This window comes from Kryptolebias marmoratus, linkage group LG10 (genome assembly GCF_001649575.2).
Source record: "Kryptolebias marmoratus isolate JLee-2015 linkage group LG10, ASM164957v2, whole genome shotgun sequence".
Lineage (NCBI taxonomy): Eukaryota > Metazoa > Chordata > Actinopteri > Cyprinodontiformes > Rivulidae > Kryptolebias > Kryptolebias marmoratus.
The window spans coordinates 13936815-13959929 of record NC_051439.1 but is presented as its reverse complement, the minus strand read 5'-3'; the positions used below and the strand labels follow the sequence as shown (position 1 = coordinate 13959929).

At 40.3% G+C, this 23115-nt stretch overlaps 1 protein-coding gene across 3 annotated transcripts in view; it reads right to left on the bottom strand.

The window, feature by feature from the left end:
• The window catches only part of ttll5 (tubulin tyrosine ligase-like family, member 5), a 48736-nt gene that overhangs the window by 10199 nt on the left and 15422 nt on the right, over positions 1–23115 (bottom strand). For 2 of the 3 annotated variants that reach the window (XM_037977737.1, XM_017415116.3), the window contains exons 12-27: positions 21323–21404; positions 21008–21069; positions 18202–18287; positions 16695–16790; positions 16488–16579; positions 15916–15978; positions 14439–14587; positions 13937–14192; positions 12080–12197; positions 11585–11731; positions 11369–11460; positions 11144–11268; positions 10438–11007; positions 10171–10358; positions 8193–8320; positions 2118–2298 (exon numbers count right to left, since the gene is read on the bottom strand). In XM_037977737.1, coding sequence (XP_037833665.1) covers positions 2118–2298; positions 8193–8320; positions 10171–10358; positions 10438–11007; positions 11144–11268; positions 11369–11460; positions 11585–11731; positions 12080–12197; positions 13937–14192; positions 14439–14587; positions 15916–15978; positions 16488–16579; positions 16695–16790; positions 18202–18287; positions 21008–21069; positions 21323–21404 — 2435 coding nt within the window. The remainder of the gene's footprint in view (positions 1–2117; positions 2299–8192; positions 8321–10170; positions 10359–10437; positions 11008–11143; positions 11269–11368; positions 11461–11584; positions 11732–12079; positions 12198–13936; positions 14193–14438; positions 14588–15915; positions 15979–16487; positions 16580–16694; positions 16791–18201; positions 18288–21007; positions 21070–21322; positions 21405–23115) is intronic. The other variant, XM_037977738.1, reaches the window with a different exon arrangement.

Below are 23115 nucleotides of genomic sequence, written 5' to 3'. Positions count from 1 at the left end.
TATCTTGGACCACATTTCACTCTGTCCATGCAACGTTGGGGAATGCTTGCATGCATTCCTTCCAGATCTCATGCCTATGCTATTTTCTGTGCTGCTTTATACGGCTATCTAACAGCCTAATGGTTTTCCAGTTTCACAGCATAGCAGTTCAAAGGGCAGACGGGGTGACAAGGAATATCTGATGTAATTTTTGTGTTGATAAATGAGAAGCTGGGTTTCCAGGTTGCAAGGCCCATGGCCGCAATTCAGTTTGAGCGGGGCCAGGAAGGGCACCTTTCTTTGGCTGCCAGGTGGCCCCGGGCCAAGCCAGCGGAGGAGCCGTGCAGTCTGCACCCAGTAACTGGAACGTGGACTGGAGTGTCGGAACAGACCCTTGTCTCTCTTTCTCTCTCACTGCAGTACACTCACAATTACACAGCACTCACCATCAATGGAGAGCCGCATTTTGCATCTTTAGTGGATCCAAACTCGTGAATAATTTATCACGAAGCCGAAGAAACACAAAAATCTGAGTTCAGGAGCACCAAGCGTATTTGAATCAGCAAACCTTTCTCTAATGCTGCCAAAGAACGCAGTCAAGAGGAATCCCTGGATCAATAGGATTATGAAGTACTCTGCAAAAATCTTTTTATTATTCTAAGACACATCATATTAACATTTATTTATTTCAATCTACAAAAAATAATAATAAAATTGCATTTTTTCCATAAACAAGGTGATTCTTAAAGAGCTATTAGCTGATTGTTTTGGCATTTCTGCAGAGTATATCTTCAAAGGACAATAAAAAAGTGGACAGTTTTTCTCTAAAACTGTGTTGTGTATTACACTGTCCACATGCAGTTCTTAAAAACACAAGATACTTCAAACTGTAAGAGAAGTTCCTGCATCTTTATGCTTTAACTTTGATGAAACACGTCACAGTAAGAGAGGTGAGATCAACCGTCTGTGAGACCAAAAGGGAGAAGACGAAAAAAAACTCTGAAAGGCAATGAATCATTTTCATAAAGAGCCTTATGTAAGGCTACCCAACTAGGCCAAGAAACATATCACCTTGCATTAAATAAACTCTAACCGAGATGATTAAAAACAATGACGTGAAAGCAAACAGCATTACTAAAGACAGAATGGAAAAAAATAGGTGCATCTCTCCAGTTATTCCACACTGTAAGCTGTCCCATGACACTGTCCTGTCTCCAGTTCTCTCTGTCCATCGAACGGCTCCCCAAAACCTTCTGGAAAATGGATGAGTATACACATCCTGTCAAGGTCCTCGTTCAAAGCAAAAATACAAAAAAGACAGACTCTTTTTCTCTAAACATTAAAGTTACTCGGTGCAAAATTAAATAAACCTTTTTACTTTTCGAATCTGCTTTTAAAAAACAGATTAATTACATTCATCACAGCTAGTCAAACGTGACTTTACAAGTTTTGTTGCTAAATTATTAGCGCAGACACCCATATAAAACATATCTGTGCTGTAAAAAGAAAAATTTTAACTCTACTGGAAGACTAATGCCTTTTTAGTGGCCTCCTGAGCAACATTTTTAAATGAGTTAAAAAGATCAGGCAAATAATGTAAACTTGGGTCAAGAAGTCATGTTTGGCTCTCCGGGAATGAGCTTCTGTTGAGAAAGATATTGCCCCTGAATATCTTTTAGTTGAGTGGTTTGGAATGATATTCTCAGAATAGCTCTGGAAATGCTAACAAGAAAGCTTTCCTCTTAATGTGGGCGTACTTTATGCTTTTTTGGACAGAGCCGTCCTTAGGTAAGGGAATATTTTGCACAGACACAAGTTTTCCTGAGTTATAGCTCAACGTTTCTTTTCTTTCTTCCATGCGGTACGGCTTTTAAAGTAAGAGATCAAACAAAAACAAAGGGAGCTGGATGACAACTCTCGCTCCTGACTTTTTCCCTAACACTCTGGTCAGCAGCAAGGACACGATCCAAAAAAAGGATCTGGCAAAGCAAAACACCTAAAATGTTCCAACTTGAGGATAAAAGCTGACCTCCAACAAAATGGTCTAACAAAATGTGACCAAGAAAGTTTTGTTTTTTACACTGAAATAATGCTGAAAAAGCAACCAAAGTTTTTTTTTTTTTTTTTTTTTTACACACCTGATATCTGTCCAGAAACTGATGCGACTTCAGTTTCTGCTGTTGCAGCTGCTGAATAGCGAACTGAAGCTGGTAGCTTCCTTGTGCTGGCTGATACGGCTGCACGGCGCTGAGGCCTTTCCCCAGGCTGGAGGCGGTCTGCATCCGCCCATCTAGAAGACCTTCCTCATCCTTCAGCGGTCTGTGGATTGGTAAGTAATTGATGAAGAGTAGTGAGTTGAGAAGTGAAACTAAAACATTGTTCAGCGATTTGCCTTGTAGCAGAAAAAATGTCTACATATCCGACATCAAAAAGCACTCTAAAAGAAAATACATTACTTATTAAGAAGAATCTGGAGCAAGAAAGTTGCTTGGTTCAGTGTGCCCCGCCGCCTAGCTGAGAATAGAGGCGCAGGCATGTGATTGTTTCTGTTAGCAAAATGAAAATAACACTACAGAACCAGTATTTGTTGTTGAGTTGGGGCACATGGAAAAGAAAAAAATCAAGCTAATTATTATAACAGCAAAAAAATAAATAAAGTTATAAAACTTAGCCATTTTTCCAGCTTTGACACACTTGCTTAGAAAGACTGAGTGATTAACAGGCTTTTGCAGAACTTGAAGTCTTGCTAAAGAGCAGGGAAACATCTGAACCATGCAAGATCGTGGCCCTCCAGGACCCGGATTAGGTACCACTGCCTCAGAGGAACCATTTACTAACATGTTTGTTTCTTTGCCAGCTCCACTTTAAAAAATAGTTGTGTAGATTTGAACAAAAGTCATTGAAGAGGTAGGGAAAGATGCATCTTAGAAGTGATTTACTTTTGAAAAGCCAATTATTACAGCAGACAGATCGATCTTAATGACCTATTGTGCACGTTTTTGCGACACAGTGGTGAGCAGAAGCAGAATCGTTGCTGCATCTTTTCTTAATTTCACCATCCAACCCCAGGATGTACCAGTAGCTAATAAATTTCCCCACTTCTTTCCACATGTTAAGATGCAACGCCGCCAGTAAAAACTAAAACAAGGCAGCACACGGCATCCTAGCCAGTGGCTGCTAGGCCCACAGAAGCCTCAAATCAAAGTGTGCAAATCTGATTCAAAGCAGAGGGCAAGTCTGTGGCAAACACTGGCCGAAGTAAAAACCTCTCCTCTTAGCCTCAGTGCTCCCGGAGCGCCACGTTCCATTTCCATCACAAAGCCACAACCTGGAAGGCAAACCTTTTGACGAGCTGCACGAGTTTGTAACTGGATTATCTGCCATTAGAGCTAAGCCCGTTTCAGTCTTCTTCCCCCCCCCTTCCTTGCCTCCTGTTAAAGCAATGGGTTGACAAGCCTCCCCTTCAGACATGGTTAAATTGAGTCTATGTGGAGTCTGGTTTGCTGCTGTATATATACAACATCAGCCAAAAATAATGCAATAAAGAGTGCCATTGGGAGCTACAAGGAAGGATATAATACAAAGACAAAGAGGAAAAGAAAGGGGTACATGTAAAGTTGAAGAAATGGGAGCCCGGGGGGTCTTAAAGACAAAAATGTTCTTGGAAATTCCTCCCATTTCATACAATAACATTTGTCCATTGGTCTACAGTTAAAGAAAACATAGCAGACCTAAAATCACAATAGCTGCAATATTTTTAGGTTGAAACTATGACAAGCACTAAAATTAGAATTCAATTAATCTTGAACAACAATGCAAACTGTGGGATAATAATCTCGTATCGCTCAAGTGAAAAAAAATATTCCAGTCCTGTGCGGCCAGACAAAGACACAGGGGATCTTAAACCCATGTGAACACGCTATCCGCCCATGCATTTCTCAGTTCACATAATTGCCCGTATATATTGCAAAAACAACTGGTGCAACCATAGGCCTTTTTTTTTTTAGCTTTTAGAAACAAAGGCTTGCTTGTGAACCTTACAAGACCAGAGATTCTACGACATCAGGAGACAAAACAAGAACTTGTTCTTTGTTTACAGCAGTTATTTCCTCTCACTTGACTGCAGTTTGCACACTGGGCCTCAGGGACCCTTGGAGCTACGATTTTATTAGCATGGGGTCTAAAGCAGTCCAACTTAAGTTGAGAGCATATGCTTTTCTTGACTAGGGTGTCATTGTAGAACCTCATGGAGTGGTCTTGTCAACACAACACCACACAAAAAAAAACCTACTACAGATTACTGGGAATCTTAAAACCAGGAGGAAGTGGTTCCGTCCAACACAGCAATGAATACAATTAAGAAGTGAAATAGAAGAGCAGATTTACATCTGAGCTTCTCATCATTGGACACGTGTAGAGCTCCAACTATCTAGGACTCCCCCTCCCAGCCGGACGTCTGCTCGTGGGTGTCGCCTTACTCCACGCTGGGCTCGCCGTCCTTTAATACGCTGATATAACTTACCGCTGAACAACAGAGCCGTGCGAGAGCACATGTGCAGCATCAATCTAACTCGGAGTGAATGTGGGAAAATGAACCGTTTGAGATGACATCATGCCAGAGTATCTTGAAGCCCTGCCTGGACAGTGTAAACATCAGCCGCCTCAAGAGTGTCAGGGTATTTCCAGCCATTAATCAGTGTTTGTTTACAAAGCATGACTGCAACAACATGAAACAGAGTTTTTTTCAGTGCAGCATGGCAAGGGATGTTGGTTGATACTTTACTCAAATCTGGCATGAGTAATGACAAATGTTAAAGCCACCAATGGTCTGTAAAATCTGTAACATTGACTTGAAGTAAAATGTTTCATGCTCATATAGAAAAGGTTTATTCCTGGATATGGAATAAATTATTTCCTTAAGTAAACATTTTAAATTGTAAGTTCCTGTTTAAATAAAGGGCTCCTGTCAATATCAATTAATCGGAGATTACATCTGATTGAGTACTTAAGTGGTTTATCATAAACAAGGAACAACAAAAACATCCCTCAGCCGAAATTAGAACATCTTGTTCATAAAACCAATCAGTTTATAATCCTTTAAAACAACTAGAATCAGACACCAATTTGAAAAAGATCATGTTTAGTATACTGCAGATTAATATTTGACAAAAATAACTTTAAATTACATAATACATGATCAGTTAGAGGCAAAGATTGAGTTTTAGTTATAACTGGATTTATCTACATGATCTTGCATGTGTGGAAAACAAAGTATGTCTCACAATGTATAACAACAGATATAAAAGTCGACAATTTAATTTCACATATTTCCTGGTCCCAATCAGTTCAGCTGTAAAAGGTGTTTGGTTATGCTGGAAAACCAAATCAATTCAGTGGAATTTCAGCCCTTCTTACCTAAAGGATTTTCCTTCCTCTCACCACATCTGGCTCCAATCAGAGCAAATAAAACCTTCTCTACTTTTAAAACGCAAAGAAAAGGAGACACCGGGCCCATTTTGTGGGACTTTTATTCTCACCGAAAAGAATAATTACTCCTTCGCTGGAGTTTTTCTGATCAGTCAGACAGTTGGTTCAACAAATGCACGCATACAAAATCCTTTCTGAATAGAAAGGAATATGCAACAAAACAAAAACTACCACAACTGTAATCTAAGAGGTACACTGCTCATTTTCAGAATCTGAATCAAAATCAGGATCTGTATTGTCATTATACAAAAAGTACTACAAAAGTATATGCAGACCAATTCAGAGTAGGTATTAAAAAAAGATAATCACATATAAAATTTTGGCAAAAATACAACATATAAGAAGAAAATAATTGACAAATATTGTGGAGAGGTTAAGCCAAGCTCGATTTTCACTTGGCTAACATGTAAAAACCCACTAGAAACAGTTATTACCACAACTGGCTCCAGCAAACCAAAGTAATAAAAAGCACTTACTAACCAAGTTGCATAATATCGATAATGAGTAAAACTTGGTTCTCTGAGTCTGTGCAGAAATCATTTTCGAAGTGTACTACACTGACCTCTGAAAGTTTGACTGCCTGCCATCTGAGCTTCATAAATACCTCACATCACTTCACAAGTGCTTTGAATAAAAATAATCATAAAAGTACCAAGAATTCAAACACAGGAAGCGATCACTGCGTTAAGTGTGGGCGTATGAGGATGTGCCGCGCGGTTCTGAGCCTTCTGATTATCCGCACGCAGGAGTTAGGCACAAGTTGTGAGAGTGCTGATGCAGCATACCTGTTAGATCCTGGCTGCAGCACTTCAAAGAGGCGTGCTACTCTTTGAAACCCATCATACCTCACCCCTGTGGTTGCTAAAAGAGCCAGTGTGCTTAACAGTTTCAGTATGTTTGGCACAAACCGGGAGTCCAAGAGCAGGGGGAGGGGACTCAGGAAATTCTCTGTTTTAAGAAACAGAGTCGGGACGAAATCAAGACAATTTATCGTAATATCTTATTAAAGATATTTCAACACAATAATGCCAAAACTGAGAGCTGAGGCACAAGAGAGCTTTTTGTATTCCAAGCCAGTTTCCCTCTGGATTTTGGACTTGTTAACCTGAAATGTGAAAAGCTGAAAAGTACACCCATGCTAACATTCACCCTCTGATGAAAGAAGAACTAGAACAGCATATGGAAATGAAATCTGTAAAAATCAGAGGAAACATGTAATCTGTCTGAGCAGTGGATCAATTTAACTGTGATTTCTGTTTCCAGAGAAACGCGTAGAAATTAGATGAAGCCATCTGTGAAATTATCAATTCTATTAAAAATCTCCTCTTGGTTTGTGGAAATAAAAACATTTTTTTAAAAACAGGGGGGGGGGACCAGCCAGACATTCCTGGAATACTCTGACAGCTCGATACATTTAAGGACTGGACTGGAAAAACAGAGTCCGACATCAGGGCCAAGCTGTCTGAGACATTACCAGTCACATATTACCAGAAAAAAAACAAAACGAGGACACCACTTAGCTTACTTCTTATTGTACTGTACCTTCAGTCATCTTTAAGGTCTACAAACACACACTATGGCCATATGAAAAACTGTAGGTCTGTTTGCACTGTCTCCAGCATTCATTCAACACAATATTTGAATTTGCTAGCTTGCCTTGCAGTCTGAAGATACTCACCAGCCAATTCTACTGCTACTTGCTTCCCCAAAGTCCAATTAAAGGGAGTAAAAAAAAAATAAAAATGCTCCAGACACAGCATTGCTCTAAACTGCCAAGAGGGGTGCTGGCACTCCAATTCTTTTCCAAAGACCAACAACCCTCGATCTAAAACTTTTGTCAGAGATCATTAAATAGGCCTTTAGGTTCTATTGAGTGTGACCATATAGACGACTCTAAGTGTCTGGGGTGAAGTAGATTAAACGGAAAATTCTCAGAGCAGTAATTCGGTCAAAATAAATCAGGTTTAAAACCTTAACGGCTACACAAAATTAATGTAGAGAAAAAAAGCAGCTTTGTGAAAATAAAGCCACGTCACAGATAGAAAACTCAAACTTTAGTCTGTGAGAGAACAAACGTGCAGTAAATACATACAACCTCCTTATATAGTGGCTCACGTGCACACAATGGTGCATGTTGAAAAAAAGCAACAATAATTCTTTTCCAAGGCACCAGAGATGATGTGTGTGCTAAATATAAAAGTAACAAATAACTCCAAAACACTTCAAAAGCAGCAAAACTGCAGGATTGTTCAGAACAGCGAATGTATCACAAAGTTTTACTTAAGATGTCAATTTACCATGACTGTGAACTCTAAAAAAATATGAACAAATGTTTAAAGAAAGCAAACTTGTTATAGTGATTATACACAGTCCATAAAAGTGAAAGCATGTGGAGTTTTTTTTTAATTTCTTTTAGGTTTGAGGGGAACTTTATGGCTTACATTCATTGTGTAGATTGACGTTTGTGCAGAGTTTGGCACTCAAAGCTTTTTTTCATATTTACCCACTGAAGAGGAACTTATTTTCCTTGAACTTTTTGGGATATTTACGACTGACGTGCTACCACGAGATAAAATGTATAAATCCTGTGAATATAATTGGTGTGTGACTTTACAGAACGATGACATAGGAGCCATGTTTTGCCCGGCAGTCATCTTTTTGATTCTCCTTTTTTGAAAAAAAAAAAGGAATAATCACTCAGTTAGATTGTAAATGCTTGAACTTACCCTGTGCTGCCGTGTTGATCTTTTCCAGAGTGAGCAGCTCTCACGGGTCTTTGGGTTGCAGCAGCTTTGGGGTTCAGGGTTAAATTTTCCCTGCCCAGCATCCTGTTGGCCAGGTTCAGGTTGGTCAACTGTGGACAGAGAAGCGATCTTGAGGAGATTACTTGAATTAATTGTCCCTTATTTACTAGAAGTATCATCACCTGTGCTTAAAGCAGTGTAAGCTTTCATCAGCTAAATTATGCTGAGTCACTTTAACCAAACATCTAGCTGTCAGTGGACCCTTTGTCATAAGGTGTCTCACTCTGTTCCTCCCTTCCGTCATCCACTTTTATCTCTTGTATCTAATGTATACACAGAACATGGCATGGCTAGTCTCCGTTCAGCTGTAAATCTAGCTCTCCCCCCCCGTCCCTCCATAACAGGATCAGTTATCCTGACTTGCCGGGCCAAATGTGTTTCTAACCCAATCAGCACTTCTGTAGCAAAAGTACCTCTGTGCGGCTCTATACTCTCATGAGAATTATGTTCAGTAAAATCTTACGGGAGAATTAATCATACCGCTGTGGTATTTTATTTACTTTATTTCCTCCTGCGCGCTACATGTCCAATGGGAAAATTGTAGCGCTGCCAAGCCTCGAACGACTTAAAAGAAAAATGTGCCAGCGTGTTGTTACAAAGCCACAGCTCGGGTTGACTAATTAAGTTAGACTGGTTATATTGTTAAAAAGTGCTAAATCTAAGCCGTGTAAAAAGCTAGTATAAATTTGTTCACATAAATCACAGAGACTATCCTTCTCCATCTTGCTCCATCATCTCAGGTCAAGTTCACAGGATTGTTTATGCGTTTATTAATTTAAATATACACACGCTGAAGAGATCCACAATCATATCAACACATCATCGCACACAAGCATGATGGGGATGGTAACTATGCCTGGTCTTACTCAAATTCCATCTCTTTTTGTTGTTTATAGGTCCCTTCATGAGAAAGAGTAATAACTTAAACCTTGAGGTCAACCGTGTAACCGAGTGTTGTTCGTGTTTACAAAGTTCTCCATTTAGCCCAGAAAGTGATTTAATGGCTTCAAATCGGAGCTCTAAAAAAGCCCAAATGCTCTCTGAGCCTGTAAGTGTCAAACACTGGACCATTTGACTAAGCTGCTGTCATGTCCTGGATTGACTACTCTTGGGGGACGCACAGCGAACACTTTTTCGGATCGACAGAATAACGTACAGTCAGAGAGGAAGCCATAAAAACTGCAGTCTGTGTGGTCTGGTGCCATCACAAGAACAAAAAAAAAAAAAAAACCCTGACAAACAGTTCAGGGCAGCAAAGCGGGAGGTGAAGGAGAGCGAGAAGAGGGGAAGAAATGTTTAAGGGCTCCCAAAGCCAAAGGCCAAACCGTTGGGAATACAGGAGAAGGTGGTGATGGAGCCAGCCAAGCTGCCACTCCCCTGTTCAGTGCCAATTTGCCACATTCCTTTATTTATAAGCATCAATTACCACAAAAAAAGCGGCTGCCTGTTAAGTATCAACAGAAATCACTCCCCCATGGTGCATCTGATAATGAGACCTCACACAGAGCTTTGGCTTGATGCGGCTCACCACTGTTTAGGCCAGCCAGCCTCAAACTTCAGTTCCAGACCCACCCCCGCACTCGCCTCAGCCCACAGACTGCAGGCAGGCTGACGGCTGAGGGAGGAAGGTGCTCGGTACGAGGCAGCAGACCCTCCGGCTCCAACAGGTCTGCTGAAAGAATGAGCAGCGAGATGCCGCTCATCAGCGTGGCGTCTGAGCCAGATTTACGCATCAACAAAGAGGAATATCAAAGACCTCACAGTGAGAGGCTGCTGATTTTTCTTCCTTACATAAAACATTACACAGATCGGTTTACAGCAGCTTAATAAGTCAATATAGTCTCTTGCTCTAAGTAGTTGAAGCTGTTGGCTTGGTGGACTAGAGGCATAATAAACCTACATGTTGTGTCAGCAGGTTGATGTGACTGGAGCTGGAACAGTGGCGAGCAACCTGCTTGTCAGCCAGTTTCTGCAGGGCTGAGATGAATGCTTGCTGGTTGGACTGGGCCTGAGCAGACAGCGACTGTAACTCCCTGAACGTCCCCACAGAATTTGACTTGAACCTACTGGAAGTGCTCTTCCTGATCTCTAAAAATTAGAAAATGAAAAAGACAAGAATATGACAGTGAATTTGTTCTGAAAAGGCCATCTAGAGCACTCAGATTACCTTGGCCTGCAGAAGTGGGTCTGTAGAGCCTCTGGCTGTAGATGTGTGTAATGGTCGGTATTGAGGCGGTTGCTCCGGAGCTGGAAGTGGATGTAGTAAAAGAGGAAATTCGTCTGAGCACCTGTCCTGATTGCCCAGAAGTCACAGTGTTAGAGGCGGCAGATGTGGCAGTCTGGATCACTTTTGGAGGTTGCGTGACGACAGGGGCAGAGGTGTACGCAGGAGGGTCAGAGTGAGTTTCTGAATGGCAAAAGTGAGACTTTGCCAAGGATTGCGCATAAGATGGAGGCTGAGGAGGGGGCGGCGGAGGGCAGTGCAGAGGAATGAATGCTGCAGCCGGAGAGCAGTGCTGCAGATGAGCGTGAGTGCAATCTAAGGTCAGGGGAAAACTGGAGGAGTGCTGAGACGACTGGACATCTGGCTGAGTTTTACCAGTTGTAACATCTGCCTGTTGGTCTGAAGGCATCACAGACGCCGACATCTGACTCTCTGTGGCCTTGATGTCTGAGTCACTGCTGACTTGCCCTGTAGAGAGCGAGGACTCAGAAGCCCTGGAGCCCACAAGATGAGCTGATCAAGGCGGAAAAGAAGCCAGAGCTGTTATCACTCTTTTGTTTTCCCACAATGAGTTTATCGTGCTTGATTGGTGACAGAAAAATATAACAAAATCAAACATACTGGGAGAAAAAAACATAACACAGCTTACATTTAGAACTTTTGCCTGAATCCTGAGTATCCTTCTTGACACTTCTGACTTTAGTGCCTAGGAAGACGGTGGCTGATTTACTTTTCTGTGTGTAGAATGTCAGCACTTCTTCCAGATCATTTTCACTGTAAATAATAAAAAGGCAGTACAGGAATGTATGTACCAACTTAACATTACTCCAAACTCAGCAGCATATATATTTAAATGGTGCACAGCTTCATTTACCTCGCTGCAGTGATGTACTCCTGAAATACACTCTGGTTTACACAACACTGCTCCTCGCTGTTCTCCTGCTTGGTCACCAAATGTTCAGTTTCCTGAAAAATGAAAAAAAAAAAAAAAAGGTGTCAGTTCTGGGTTGTTTGTGTGTAAATATAACACCATCTCTTTGTGTTTCAGAACTGTAATTGAGTGATTACACTGGCTTCTCTGAGACAATACCTTGTTGTAACAGCGGATAAACTCTCCTAGCTGGTGGGACAGGATGCGTCTGCGGTGCTGCAGCGGCAACTGCCGATTGGGCAAAACAAACTGCACGTCTTGCTGAAGGTTACTCACTGCTCTTCGTAGGAATCGAATCACCAGCTCCTGTGCACGCAAATAAAACACATAAAATTGTATTAGTGTTTTGAAAAGAGATGCAACTTTTCAGTGCAAAAGAGCAGAGACTTATTTAAGTCCACACTGATTTTCCTGAAGGGTTTGAGGTTGCTGATGATGGTGATGAATGCTGAAAACTTTCCAGTCCGGCTCACTATTTTCACTCCGTGTTTTCATTCAACGTGGCCACAAAACGACTCATACACAGCTACAGCTACAGTATGTTAGTGACAGAATAATTATACGGGAAACACACAGAAGGGAAATAATGCTTCAGGGTATTCCATCGCTTCTATTTATCATAAAAAGGAGATTTAAAAATTCTTGAAATTGTACCATTTGGTCATTGTCCTTGTCTGGCCAAGCTGGAGAGGCGTTAGCTCTGCTCTCTGCTAGGAGCCTCTGCTGAACCCGGTGCAGGTAGGAAGAAAAAGCAACCCGGGCTTGCACTTTACTAAGAAGTAAAAATAAAGAGAAGAGACTTTGTTAGGGAACAGACTCCTCATATAAACGCAGTGAAAGATTGCCCTTTTCCACTAAGGTTGGCTTGATCATAGCTGCCAGTAGTAAAACGAGTAAACACAGTGATTGTCTGGTCAATTAAAACAGCAACATGTACAAGTAGGATTTACCCTTTAGGGTTTATGTTTTGGCTCACACTTACATAGGTGTAGCTAAATTTATAGTTCACTCTTTTATTGAGGGTGTTTGTGTTGGGACCCCGGAGTATTCATAGTTTCCTCTGTTTACGAGCTGTGCTGACAAAATGTTTTATTTGCTCCCGTTTGCTTTTTGTGGCTTTTGTTTAATGAAAAAGTCTGAATTCAATGAAAATTAAAACACCAAAAATAAAAGGCTATTTTTACTTGCGCTAAATCTGCTAGAAGAGTGAGAAAAAAAATAATTGCGCACCATAAATCCGACTCAAGAAGAGAGCAAACAGAAACAAGCTTGTAACTCGTGCAGCCAAAAGTTGTTGAAACATCACATATCTTGTCCTCCGACCGTGTCAAAATGATAAACTGCCATCGTTAGGTTAGGTAAACCTGGAGAGAGTACTGTCAGAAAACTGGAGCTGGAAGAAAATGTTTTTTTTTTAAAAAGCTATCAAAACTCAATTATGTTGTTTTATGATTTCCCAGCTTCATGCACAGTCACAGAAAGCACTGAGGAATTTACACAAAGTCAGACTTGTCATTGTAATTCATTATCAAATTTCAAGGTCCCAAAAGTCATCAGGACAGTTTAGTTTATGTCACATGTCATTTTAAATACAACTGATTATGGTTTAAAAAAACAAAACAAAGATAAAATATTAAATAGTTTGATAATCAGATAGTTAAAAATGTTTGTTTGTCCAGCTACTACCATCAAACTTTAGCCCAATATTTGTAAAACTGGCTAAACTATAGACATTTTTTGTGGGACAAGGTCAATTACCTGTGGTGGCCATCTTGAACTGGATTGGCTCCAAAACTTAATCAGTTGTAGATGTACATCCAATAATGACTTTCTGAGAGTTTCATTAAAATCTATTCAATCATTCATGAAATATTTTGCTAACAAACAGTGTTGACTCTAACAGTTAATGCTAAAGTTTTAAGCAAAGCTGTTGCTCGATGATTAGCACTAGGAGTATGGGTTGTGAATGACTCTCAGCTACTACCACACCACAAACTGACTGAATTATAGACATTTTTTGTGTTTTCAAAACTCAGTTGGCTGAGGGAGCCATCTTGAATTGAGTTATTACACCAATGATTACTTTCTGAGAGTTTAATTACAATCCATCTTGTGGTTCATGAGATATTTTGCTAACAGACAGACACACAAACAGAGTTTTTGGCGGCAGGTGATAATTAAGAGTTCTGTCTACATTTTAAAACTAGTTGGGCCAACTATCCCTGTAAACCTAAACACAACATGGTCAAAAGCAAAATAAAAAATGTGAATAATCGTTGTACACATGAATTAAAATATGTTGATTTATTTCTATCTTGTCTTGTGACTGTGATGTTGTAACACAAAACATGAGCAATGCTAAAAATATACGTCTCTGCATGATTCTCCCTAGTCAGCGCAACTTTACAACTTTTCTCATTAAATGGGGAAGACTGTAAACGTTAAGGAGAATAAAATACATGCAGAGGAAGATGGGAGCAGGAGCCAACATGAACAGCAGCCCAGACTGACCTGAGGTCCCACCCCTGCTGAAGGATGTTGAGCAGGTTGACTGCGGGTCTGGCATTGTGCATGGCTGCCTCTGAGCTGGACAGAGATTTGTTGTGGCAGCGCTCCAGTGGTGTGTCCACTTGTTTTCTTTGCTCTGTTACCAAAGCCTTGTGCGAGACTGGCTCGAGAAGTGGCTGCGTCTCCTCTCTTTCCTCCTGAGCACACTCCTCTGCCTCCTGACTCCTGTTCTCAGTCAGGGAGGCCTTGGACTCCTTCCCTGAGGTATGTGGCGGCGTAAGGAAAGACAAATGTCAGTTACATCACAGGCATTTTGGATAAAATACGCACACACTTAAAAAAAGGCTTTTTATTGTTGCTGCTAAGAAATGAACTCATTCAGAGTCATATTTGGCCAACCTTACTGTGACACAAGGGAGTTTTTTTATTGGAACCAAAAGTGCTTTAGCGTGTGACGTTAGCTGCATTCAGTTGTCTGAACTTAGGCAGAATACACCAGGCCTACCCAGTTTTTTCTTCCTTGCAGCAGAGTGATAACTCAGGTGGCGCCGTCTCCTTTTTCTTGCCTCCAGAGACAGCAGCTTCCTCTCATACTGGACAACATGACAGTCATGGACTGTGTCCACCTGCAGCTGCATGCTCCCATTCACATTCCTGAGAGGCAGAGCAAGACAGTGGAATTAACAACAGCAGCCATGATTTATACGCATATCATCAACAATTAAAAAGCCGAGAGATGCTTGTAAATTTCAAGCCAGTTGTGAAAAACGTTAGCGCGGCTTGTCCAGAAGCTTCATGGTCCAGAAGAGAACATAAATGTCAAACAATAACAGAAACTGAGGCTCTTGCAGCAGCAACTTCCTCCCTAATCTGGTTACCCAACCAACATAGAGAAATCATGGCTTAGTTTGGGGACAAATCTCCACTCAGAACAAAGCTTAAAACTTCAAAGCCCACAATGAATCACATAATCTGAATGGGTAATGTATTATAAGAACAATTAAAGGCCCAGCATTCTTTGAAGGAGCTCATATCGCCTGCTGTATTTCATGCCAAAGATTTCAACTAAAATTATTTTATGCTGAGAAGCAACAGAATTGTAACCGTTTCAATCCAACCTTGTAAATCACATTGTGAACAATCTCATCTGAGATCATGTTAGATGCATTAGCGCTCCGAGAATGTGTTGGGAATTACTCTCAGCTACCACCACACCAAATTTAGCTTAATATCTGTAAAACTGATTGAGTTAAACACATTTTTGTGTCGGCTAATGCCCATCAGCTGCGGCAGGCATCTTGAAATGGGGTGACACCAAATGTTAATGAGTTCTAGATGCACATCCAATGATTACTTTCATTAAAATCCATCCAGTGGTTCATGAAACATTTTGCTAACAGACAAAGAAAGAAGTTAACATGTAGAGCTCAGAGTATGCGTTGGTAATGATGCGCTGCTACTACGACACCAAATCTTAGCTCAATATCTGTACAATTGGCTGACTTATACTCATTTTTGTGTTTTCTAAGGTCCATTGGCTGTGATGGCCATCTTGAATGGGGTTGACTCCAATAGTTAACGAGTTGTAGATATACACCCGATGATTACTTTCTGAGAGTTTCATTAAAATACAACCCCTGCTTCATGAGCTATTTAGCTAACAGTAAAGTCAAACACACGCAGAGACACAGGCAAAAACATTATCGCCTCCCGCTTTTAGTGGAGAGCGATAAAAATGTGATTTAGTGACGAGGCACAGTTCATCTAAAACCCATCTTTCCCCCAAATCAACACCACTAATTCTATACAGATATTAGGCACGAGTTGGAAAAGCTGCTTCATATCTTTAGCTATTCCTCTTACCTATTCAATTAAAAAAAAAAAAAAAAAAATCAAACAAACACTAGATTAGGATCCAAGAATTTCCAAAAACTCTGGGAGAAATGTATCCCCTCACTCCCAACCACAATGGAAACGCTTACCTTCCGTGGAAAAGTCTGTTTGCCAACATGAGGTTCAATGACGTCTTGGACTCCAGATATGCTCTGCAAGAAGAAGATAATAAGAGACAGATAAGAGTCATAAAGGCAGGGCCCCGTTGCGTCTCGACCTCCTCCTTCGTGGCCAATGTGTTAATATAAGGCCTCTAATGGAAGAAGTCGCTGTGAAGTGCGCCAATATTTTCCCAGACTGCTCAATAATGTGTTTTTAAAAACGCAACACAAATTCCTGCTGCTGCGTTGGCTACGAATCAAATCAAGCAACAAATTCCTGAGTGGTAAAATAATTTGCGGGAACAAAAACTGATTTTGATACAAAGTAAATGTGGGATTATCTGTTGGAACGTAACACACAAACTTTTACAAATATCTTCCTAAGAACAAATTGCCAGTTACTTTGTTTGTCTTGGGGTTTATTTGGTTTCAGTCATATGTTCCAGGGTTCAAAGCAATGATTCCATTAATTCATAATAAATATTCATCTTAGCAGAGGACAGCAACAAACATCTTAAGGACTTCAAGTCATCCAACTGTTCTTTGTTAGCTCAGATTACCCATAAAGCTCCCATGTATCTTCGGTGGGGAAGATCCTTATAAAACCTCCTCGCCTCTCATACTCCTCCTTCATCCTCCTCAGCACTTTGATCTACATTAGGAAAAAAAAAAGTGATTTCTTTAAAGAGAGATATTTTTTTATTGAGTCAATAGGCAAAAGGTCACCCCAGCCTCGTGGTTATTATCTTTTTTAGACCCTGTCTTACCTCCTCAGCAGTCAAGTTGAGAGTGCTGTCTCCTTGGCTGTGTTTAGCTCCTTGCTTGTCCATTTCTGAGCTAACGGCTGGGATGGGCCTCTGTCGCTAAAAGATGGGGTTCCAATTAGTGTTATTTAAGGCCAATGCTCACTGTTCACAATAAATCATATTCAAAGTTAAAGAAAGTATAGAGTCACCTGACAAACATGAGCAACTTATATCTTCATTTTTCATTTCCATTTATGAAAGAAAAATGTGCAAACTGCAAGAACGCCCTCTTTTCTCTTCTCCTTGTTACAGAAATAGAGCATTTTTGCAATACATTGGCATCCCGGCCCCCTCTCTGACTGACAACTTTGGCATGCAGATGGGAGCTCGGGCCAGAATGCTGGGCACAACCCCACAGGATCACATACGAAATTTGTCATCTAAATAGCGGGGGGATTAAGTTTAATTTGCCTTACGCGGCTGGAGAGGTACCAAGGCAGCCAAACAGTGACAAGGCCTAATCCCCCAGCAAAAAGTTTCAACTGTTGCCTCTGTTTAGAGTGAAATGAGAGGACAGGTTCTCCGCATGTCTAATGTTCTTTAAAAGCCTCTGTAACAGCCCTGATTTAGTGTTGGGCTTCATTTCCATCCAGGCAGCTGAGATTCAGCTCAGTAAAGTTTCTGTCTTTTTCAGAAAAGTGGTGCATTGCAGCATTTAGGGTCACTTGGGCCAAATTGTTAATGTAATGAAGGCTCAATTATAAATAGAGCACCAGGAGTCAATAAAAGTCATCTGTCTGTCACAACGAAAAACTGTAAAGCCACATAATCAAATCAACAAAGAGCAGTAAGCAGTTTCTTACCAGTAATGTAACAAGCATCAGTAAATTGCAGCGGGACAAGGCAAAAAAAAAAGAAGAAGATTAATAAGTCTGAGTCAGAGGAAAACTTGGCTGTTGGTGCAGAAAAACATTTCTGGGTGAAGACATTGCATTTGCATTAATGTTTAGCTTTTTTTTACAAAAGCACATACAGACAACATGCAAAACCACATGGATATGACACAACGAAACCCTGTTAGTGAGTATAAACAAGCTCCTCAACGCAACAAAAGGTGGAGCAGAAATCTGTCTGTTTTAGTCATCTTCCTCCAGCAGCGCAGAGCCAAAAACTTGCTGCAGTAGTCGAGCAGAGGAGCCAAGCGCATTAGCAATTGTGGCATCATTAGGCAACGAGACCCAGAGAGAACATTACTCATTTGATTAGAAATGATAAAACAATAAGGCACAGAGTGTAGCTCTTTCAAACTGATGTCACTCAAACGCTGTAATTACATTAGCAGTTGTTTTGCATTACAGTAAATTTTCCATGAGGGTTAAGCGACAAGCTCAATGGCAGCGGCAGGAATGTAACTGTGAGCAGCACAGGGACGACAACAAGAATGTGTTTCAAGGAAGGGTCAATGAGTGCAGAGCTCAGTGTGTGTGTGTGTGTGTGTGTGTGTGTGTGTGTGTGTTAGTAGCCTTACCTGTGTTCTTTGGGCTGCTGAAAACTTGTCTGAGGTGACTCTGTCGGAGCGAGGCTGTCTTGATAGGGGGTCCAGACACACAAAGCCTGCAAGGCAACAGAATCTGGCTTTAGACATGACTCAGTCACATAAACTTTGCATACTTTACATTAAATGCTCTGAAATGTGTGTGCAAGATGCAAATAAATAACATAAAGACAATTAACTAAGCAAACAGACACACAGCTGTCTACAGCAAACTGATGAGGGCAACAACCTGTTCCTAAAAGCTTAAAATCTTTTTTGAAATTCGTTTTTATAATAATTTGCTCGAGAATGAAAATAGATGCTGATGTTTCGCTCACATCTAAAATGATCATATAATCATTCAGATCCTTTACTTACACATCTATGTTAAATTAGACCATTAAAACAAAAAAAAATCCATGCCTAAAATATTACTTTAAATTAAAAGCACACAAGTATTAGCAGCAGTTTGTAACTTGTAAGACTGGAAGGGTTTGTGTTATAACATGAGATATTATTAGAATATTACGTCATTCTGTGCTGAAGAAGGAGCCTGTTTGAATTACTTGCAATTTTGGGTATGTAATTGGGGCTATGAGAGATCATTACGTTATATGCATGAAGTTTACAGTTTTTTAAGGAGCTTTTAACACATAATTGACATTCAAACGAGACCTGATTGAATGGTTTCGTTTTTAAAAACATTAAAAGCTAAAATAAAAAAATAAATAAATAAAAACAGTGCTTTTTAAAGCAAAATGCAGTCCAATGTGTATGATAAAACTGCAACTAAAGCTGTCAAATGCAGTCATATCAAAGGTGCTATATTTCCCTAACAATGTACAGCTTGGCTACTTTCAACTTCAGCCTATTTGTTTAGTAATTAAACATCTCCTTCGTTTAGCTTTGCAGAAAAAAAAACATGCATTTTTTTATCTGTTCATGCATACTTTAGATAAGCAGTAAAAACATGTCAATGAGTGAGTTTTAGACCAAGTCGGGCTAATATTTCTGAATGGTCAGATAAATGAGCCAGGCCGAAAGTGTTACTGATCTTCCAGATTAATTGTCAATAAATCTTGAGCTTGTTCATCACATAAACAAAACGCATATTTTACAGTAACACACAGATGAGTCATAGTTTCGCATCTTTATATTTAAGTGCATTTATTGTGTTCCTCACTTCACATCTCATCAAGATGTTCCCACCCTGTCAGAAATATTTATGAGGGTAATTTTACTGTTTGTGTCCCACACCCACCCAAAGCAAACCAGTGGTCCCAGCGAACTGTTTAATAAATTTGTTTATGTCATATCTTGCACGCCCACAGGAGCTGAATGAAGTCTATTGACAGCTTTCAGCTCCAGGCTGTTTGTTCTGCCTCACTCAAGCCGTCAGCTAAGCATCTCTCTTGCCTAAACGCAGCAATTATTACAAACACTGGCGACATGGAGTTGACAGCTACACGCTGGCAGAAAATGAATGCTAATGGAATGCTGTCATTATTTACAGGGCTGGGATGCAGCCCAAGTGTTATCAGCCAACAGCGACTTAGTTTGTTTGGTACAAAATAGATGTGTTGTGTTTTACATGCCACTGCTCCTTCTCTCTAGACCCGCAGGAACGTCTCGGTCCAAAGATAACTGGCAATTTATGATTCTACTCTTTCATTTAATGAGCCTGAGGGGAGGGTTTCAAGCCACAGCATGGCCCAGGGTAAGATGCACACACACACACATTTGGGCACACACACTTGCGCACATAATAGTCATTCCTCTAATATCATTAGGCTGAGACCTCAGCTAAACAAAATGGCCTAGTGCCACTTTAGATGCTTCACAAGTGGACTAAGTGCATAATGTGAATAGCAATAAGAAAAAAGTCAAGTATTACATGACATTATATAAACAGTCCAGGTTTGAGATTCTTCTCGTTTTAAACAGAGTTCTTGGGAAACAGAATTCAGTCATTAAGAAGGGAGGGGGCCCTGTGATGGACTAACGACCTGTTCAGGGTGTACCTTTACTGTCACCTGATGATAGCTAGGATAGACTCCAGCCCCACCCCCGCAATCCTGAACAGGACAGCACGTGTACGAAGTATGAATGAACGAAGAAGGGAGGAGACATAACAGAGATGCATATCTCTCTCTTGGCTGCCAAACACTGTTAAACACTTTATACAACGCTCATCTCTGCTTCAGGCTCAAGATAATGAGCACCAAAAAACACCAAGGCTTGTGATGACAATTTTATATGCAAGTAATTTAATGGTAATTAATAAAGGCTGTGGTTTATTCTCTCAACACTGAAGCACATAGTTCGAAGCCACAGAGTTATTTTCAGCAGTTTGCACAAACTCAACTCGTGGACCGGTGGAAAACATTCAACAACAGACAAAAAAAAAATTAAATCTGCTCGCTATAAAGATGGCCAACCCGGCAGCTGCCTTTTTGGAAGATAAGAAAAAAAAATGTAAAACACTTCTTTTTTTGCATTGGCTTTTGCAAGTTTATCGCTTTTGAAATTAGTTTTATAGTTTGGAAATAAAAGATGAAATATTATTTTCATTTTAGGTTTTCATAGTATCTAAGAGCTTCCTAGTAGTCAAGTTGAATTTGTTGGGGATGGATGGATGGATGGATGGATGGATGGATGGATGGATGGATGGATGGATGGATGGATGGATGGATGGATGGATGGATGGATGGAAACGAAGGTCAGTAAAGTATAATTTTCTGTGGCAAACCATAAAATAAAACCAAAGACAGATTCATCCACCGTTTCAACGTGAACTCACCCACAAGTGAAAACATGTCTGCAATCATGCTCGCCTTTATCTTCAGATCCAAGGGTGCATCGCTGCAAATAAGATGTTTTCTTTGACTGAGGCACAGTAACAAACATAAACATTTCCACCATATATGCTTATGTTAGAGCAAAGCAAGCCAACTGTCACAGGATGATGTTCAAACGGCGAAACCCTTTAGCGGGAGTTTAGTTTTTCCAGTGTTTGTGTTTCACAAATTAAGCAATTGTCCTTCAAAGGAAGGGCGATTGGAAAGAAATTCTCCCAAAGCAGCAAATAAAACAATCCAATGTTTGAGTGACTCACCATGACAGGGAGGGAGAAAGGTTCACCTCTAACAACCAGGGTTTGAGGTTGGAGTCGATGAGCACATCAAAACCGTACAGCTCTAAAGAGGGACAAACAAAGTGAATCAAAGGACTTTCGATGCAGAGAGAGACAAACCAGAAAGAACACAGACCAGATTAAAAAAAAAAACAACTTCTAAAATCTGCTCAGTGTAAGAAAAAAAAACATGAGTGATGTTATATGATCACATGAACAAACTACATTTTATATGTTTTTGCAAAACAGATTAAAAGCAAAGTGTGGAACTGTATATTATGTCAACAATTCTCCCATTGCTTCGGGAGGTTAAAAAGTCAACACTTTTATTAACGAGAAGAACAGAGGCCCGGCAGCCACTAGAAAACGCTTTAACCCCGCCATGAGGTCAATTCATGTCCAACTGGAAATATAAATCTGGAGGTGCAGAGCTCAAAATGTGAAGATGTGTCCCAAAGGGCAGAACCTGGTGAGCCTCAGGCAGTCAACTGTATATACAGTATTTCACTCCAGTAACAGCTAGGCACTGAGTGACACAATAAAAGCCTTTCACAAAGTGGTCAGGAAGTTCCCAGTGTTCAAAAAAAAAAATCCAATCCATCTCTCTTTTCTCTCTGGTTTCACTGACTGATGTATGGCTCGGTGCAGCAGCCGGTCTCCGTGCCATATGAAAGGCCTCACACTGCTCTGGGGAGTGTCACCCAATAAGCCACCGGCCCCAGCAGAAGCGTGCAGCAAAACCGCAGTCTTTTAAAGGGATGGGGTAAAGCCCAGCCAAAAAGCCAGAGGAAAAAAAAATAACCTTCTAATGGCACTTCAAAAGAACAGACCGTGTTGAGAATAGGCTGGGGGGGACTGGAGGTTTCAAAGCTGCAATAACCAGCTCTGTTTGTTCTAGCATCCCAGGTCAATGCCAGTGTTGGCAAAACAAACCCCAGCATGACAGCAGACAATGGCCTGATACGGCACTTCACATCCCACAGATAAAACTTAGTGGTTCTACTTTAACCAGTTTTTATGTTGACACAACGTCATCGAGAATAAGGTGTAAAGCTCTTCAAATCAAATAAACCATCGCCAGATAGGATAGACATTTATATTATGATCAAAATACTTGGATTTATCAGGCATTATTAGGATGTTTACTTGGTTTTATAACTTGTTTCAATGAATAAGAGTTATATGAGAACAGATGGCGAGTAAAAAAGAAATCATAGCAGTTTTAAGAATGATTAACACAAAGTTTTCAGATTTGTGGTATTTAACCACAAAACCTTTTGGCTTCTGACCACCAAAATAACAGCAGCTGAGACCTGTGACCCCAACTATCGCTGGTTAAAGTATACAAACATTGCTAAATAAAGAAGACTAACAACCCAAACAATCTCAACAACCATTATCCTATTTATTTTTACCCACTTATGAACACTGATTTATATCTGTTGTAACAAACACAGCAATGTATGATGTTAGCAACCCTTGTTAAATGTAATGTCATTTCCGGGGATCATCTAAAGACCCCACCTCATTTGGTGCTTTTCTACCTACAGTGAGAAACCACTGATTTGTTGGAGGCATGAAGCTGCCTGATTGGAGTAAAACAGATTTTAAAAATGTGATCAGAGAGCTAGTATTGCTAGAAACTTACAGGTGCTGGTCATAAAATTAGAATATCATGAAAAAGTAGATTGATTTCAGTAATTCCATTTAAAAAGTGAAACTTGTATATTATATTCATACATTACATACAAACTCATATATTTCAAATGTTTATT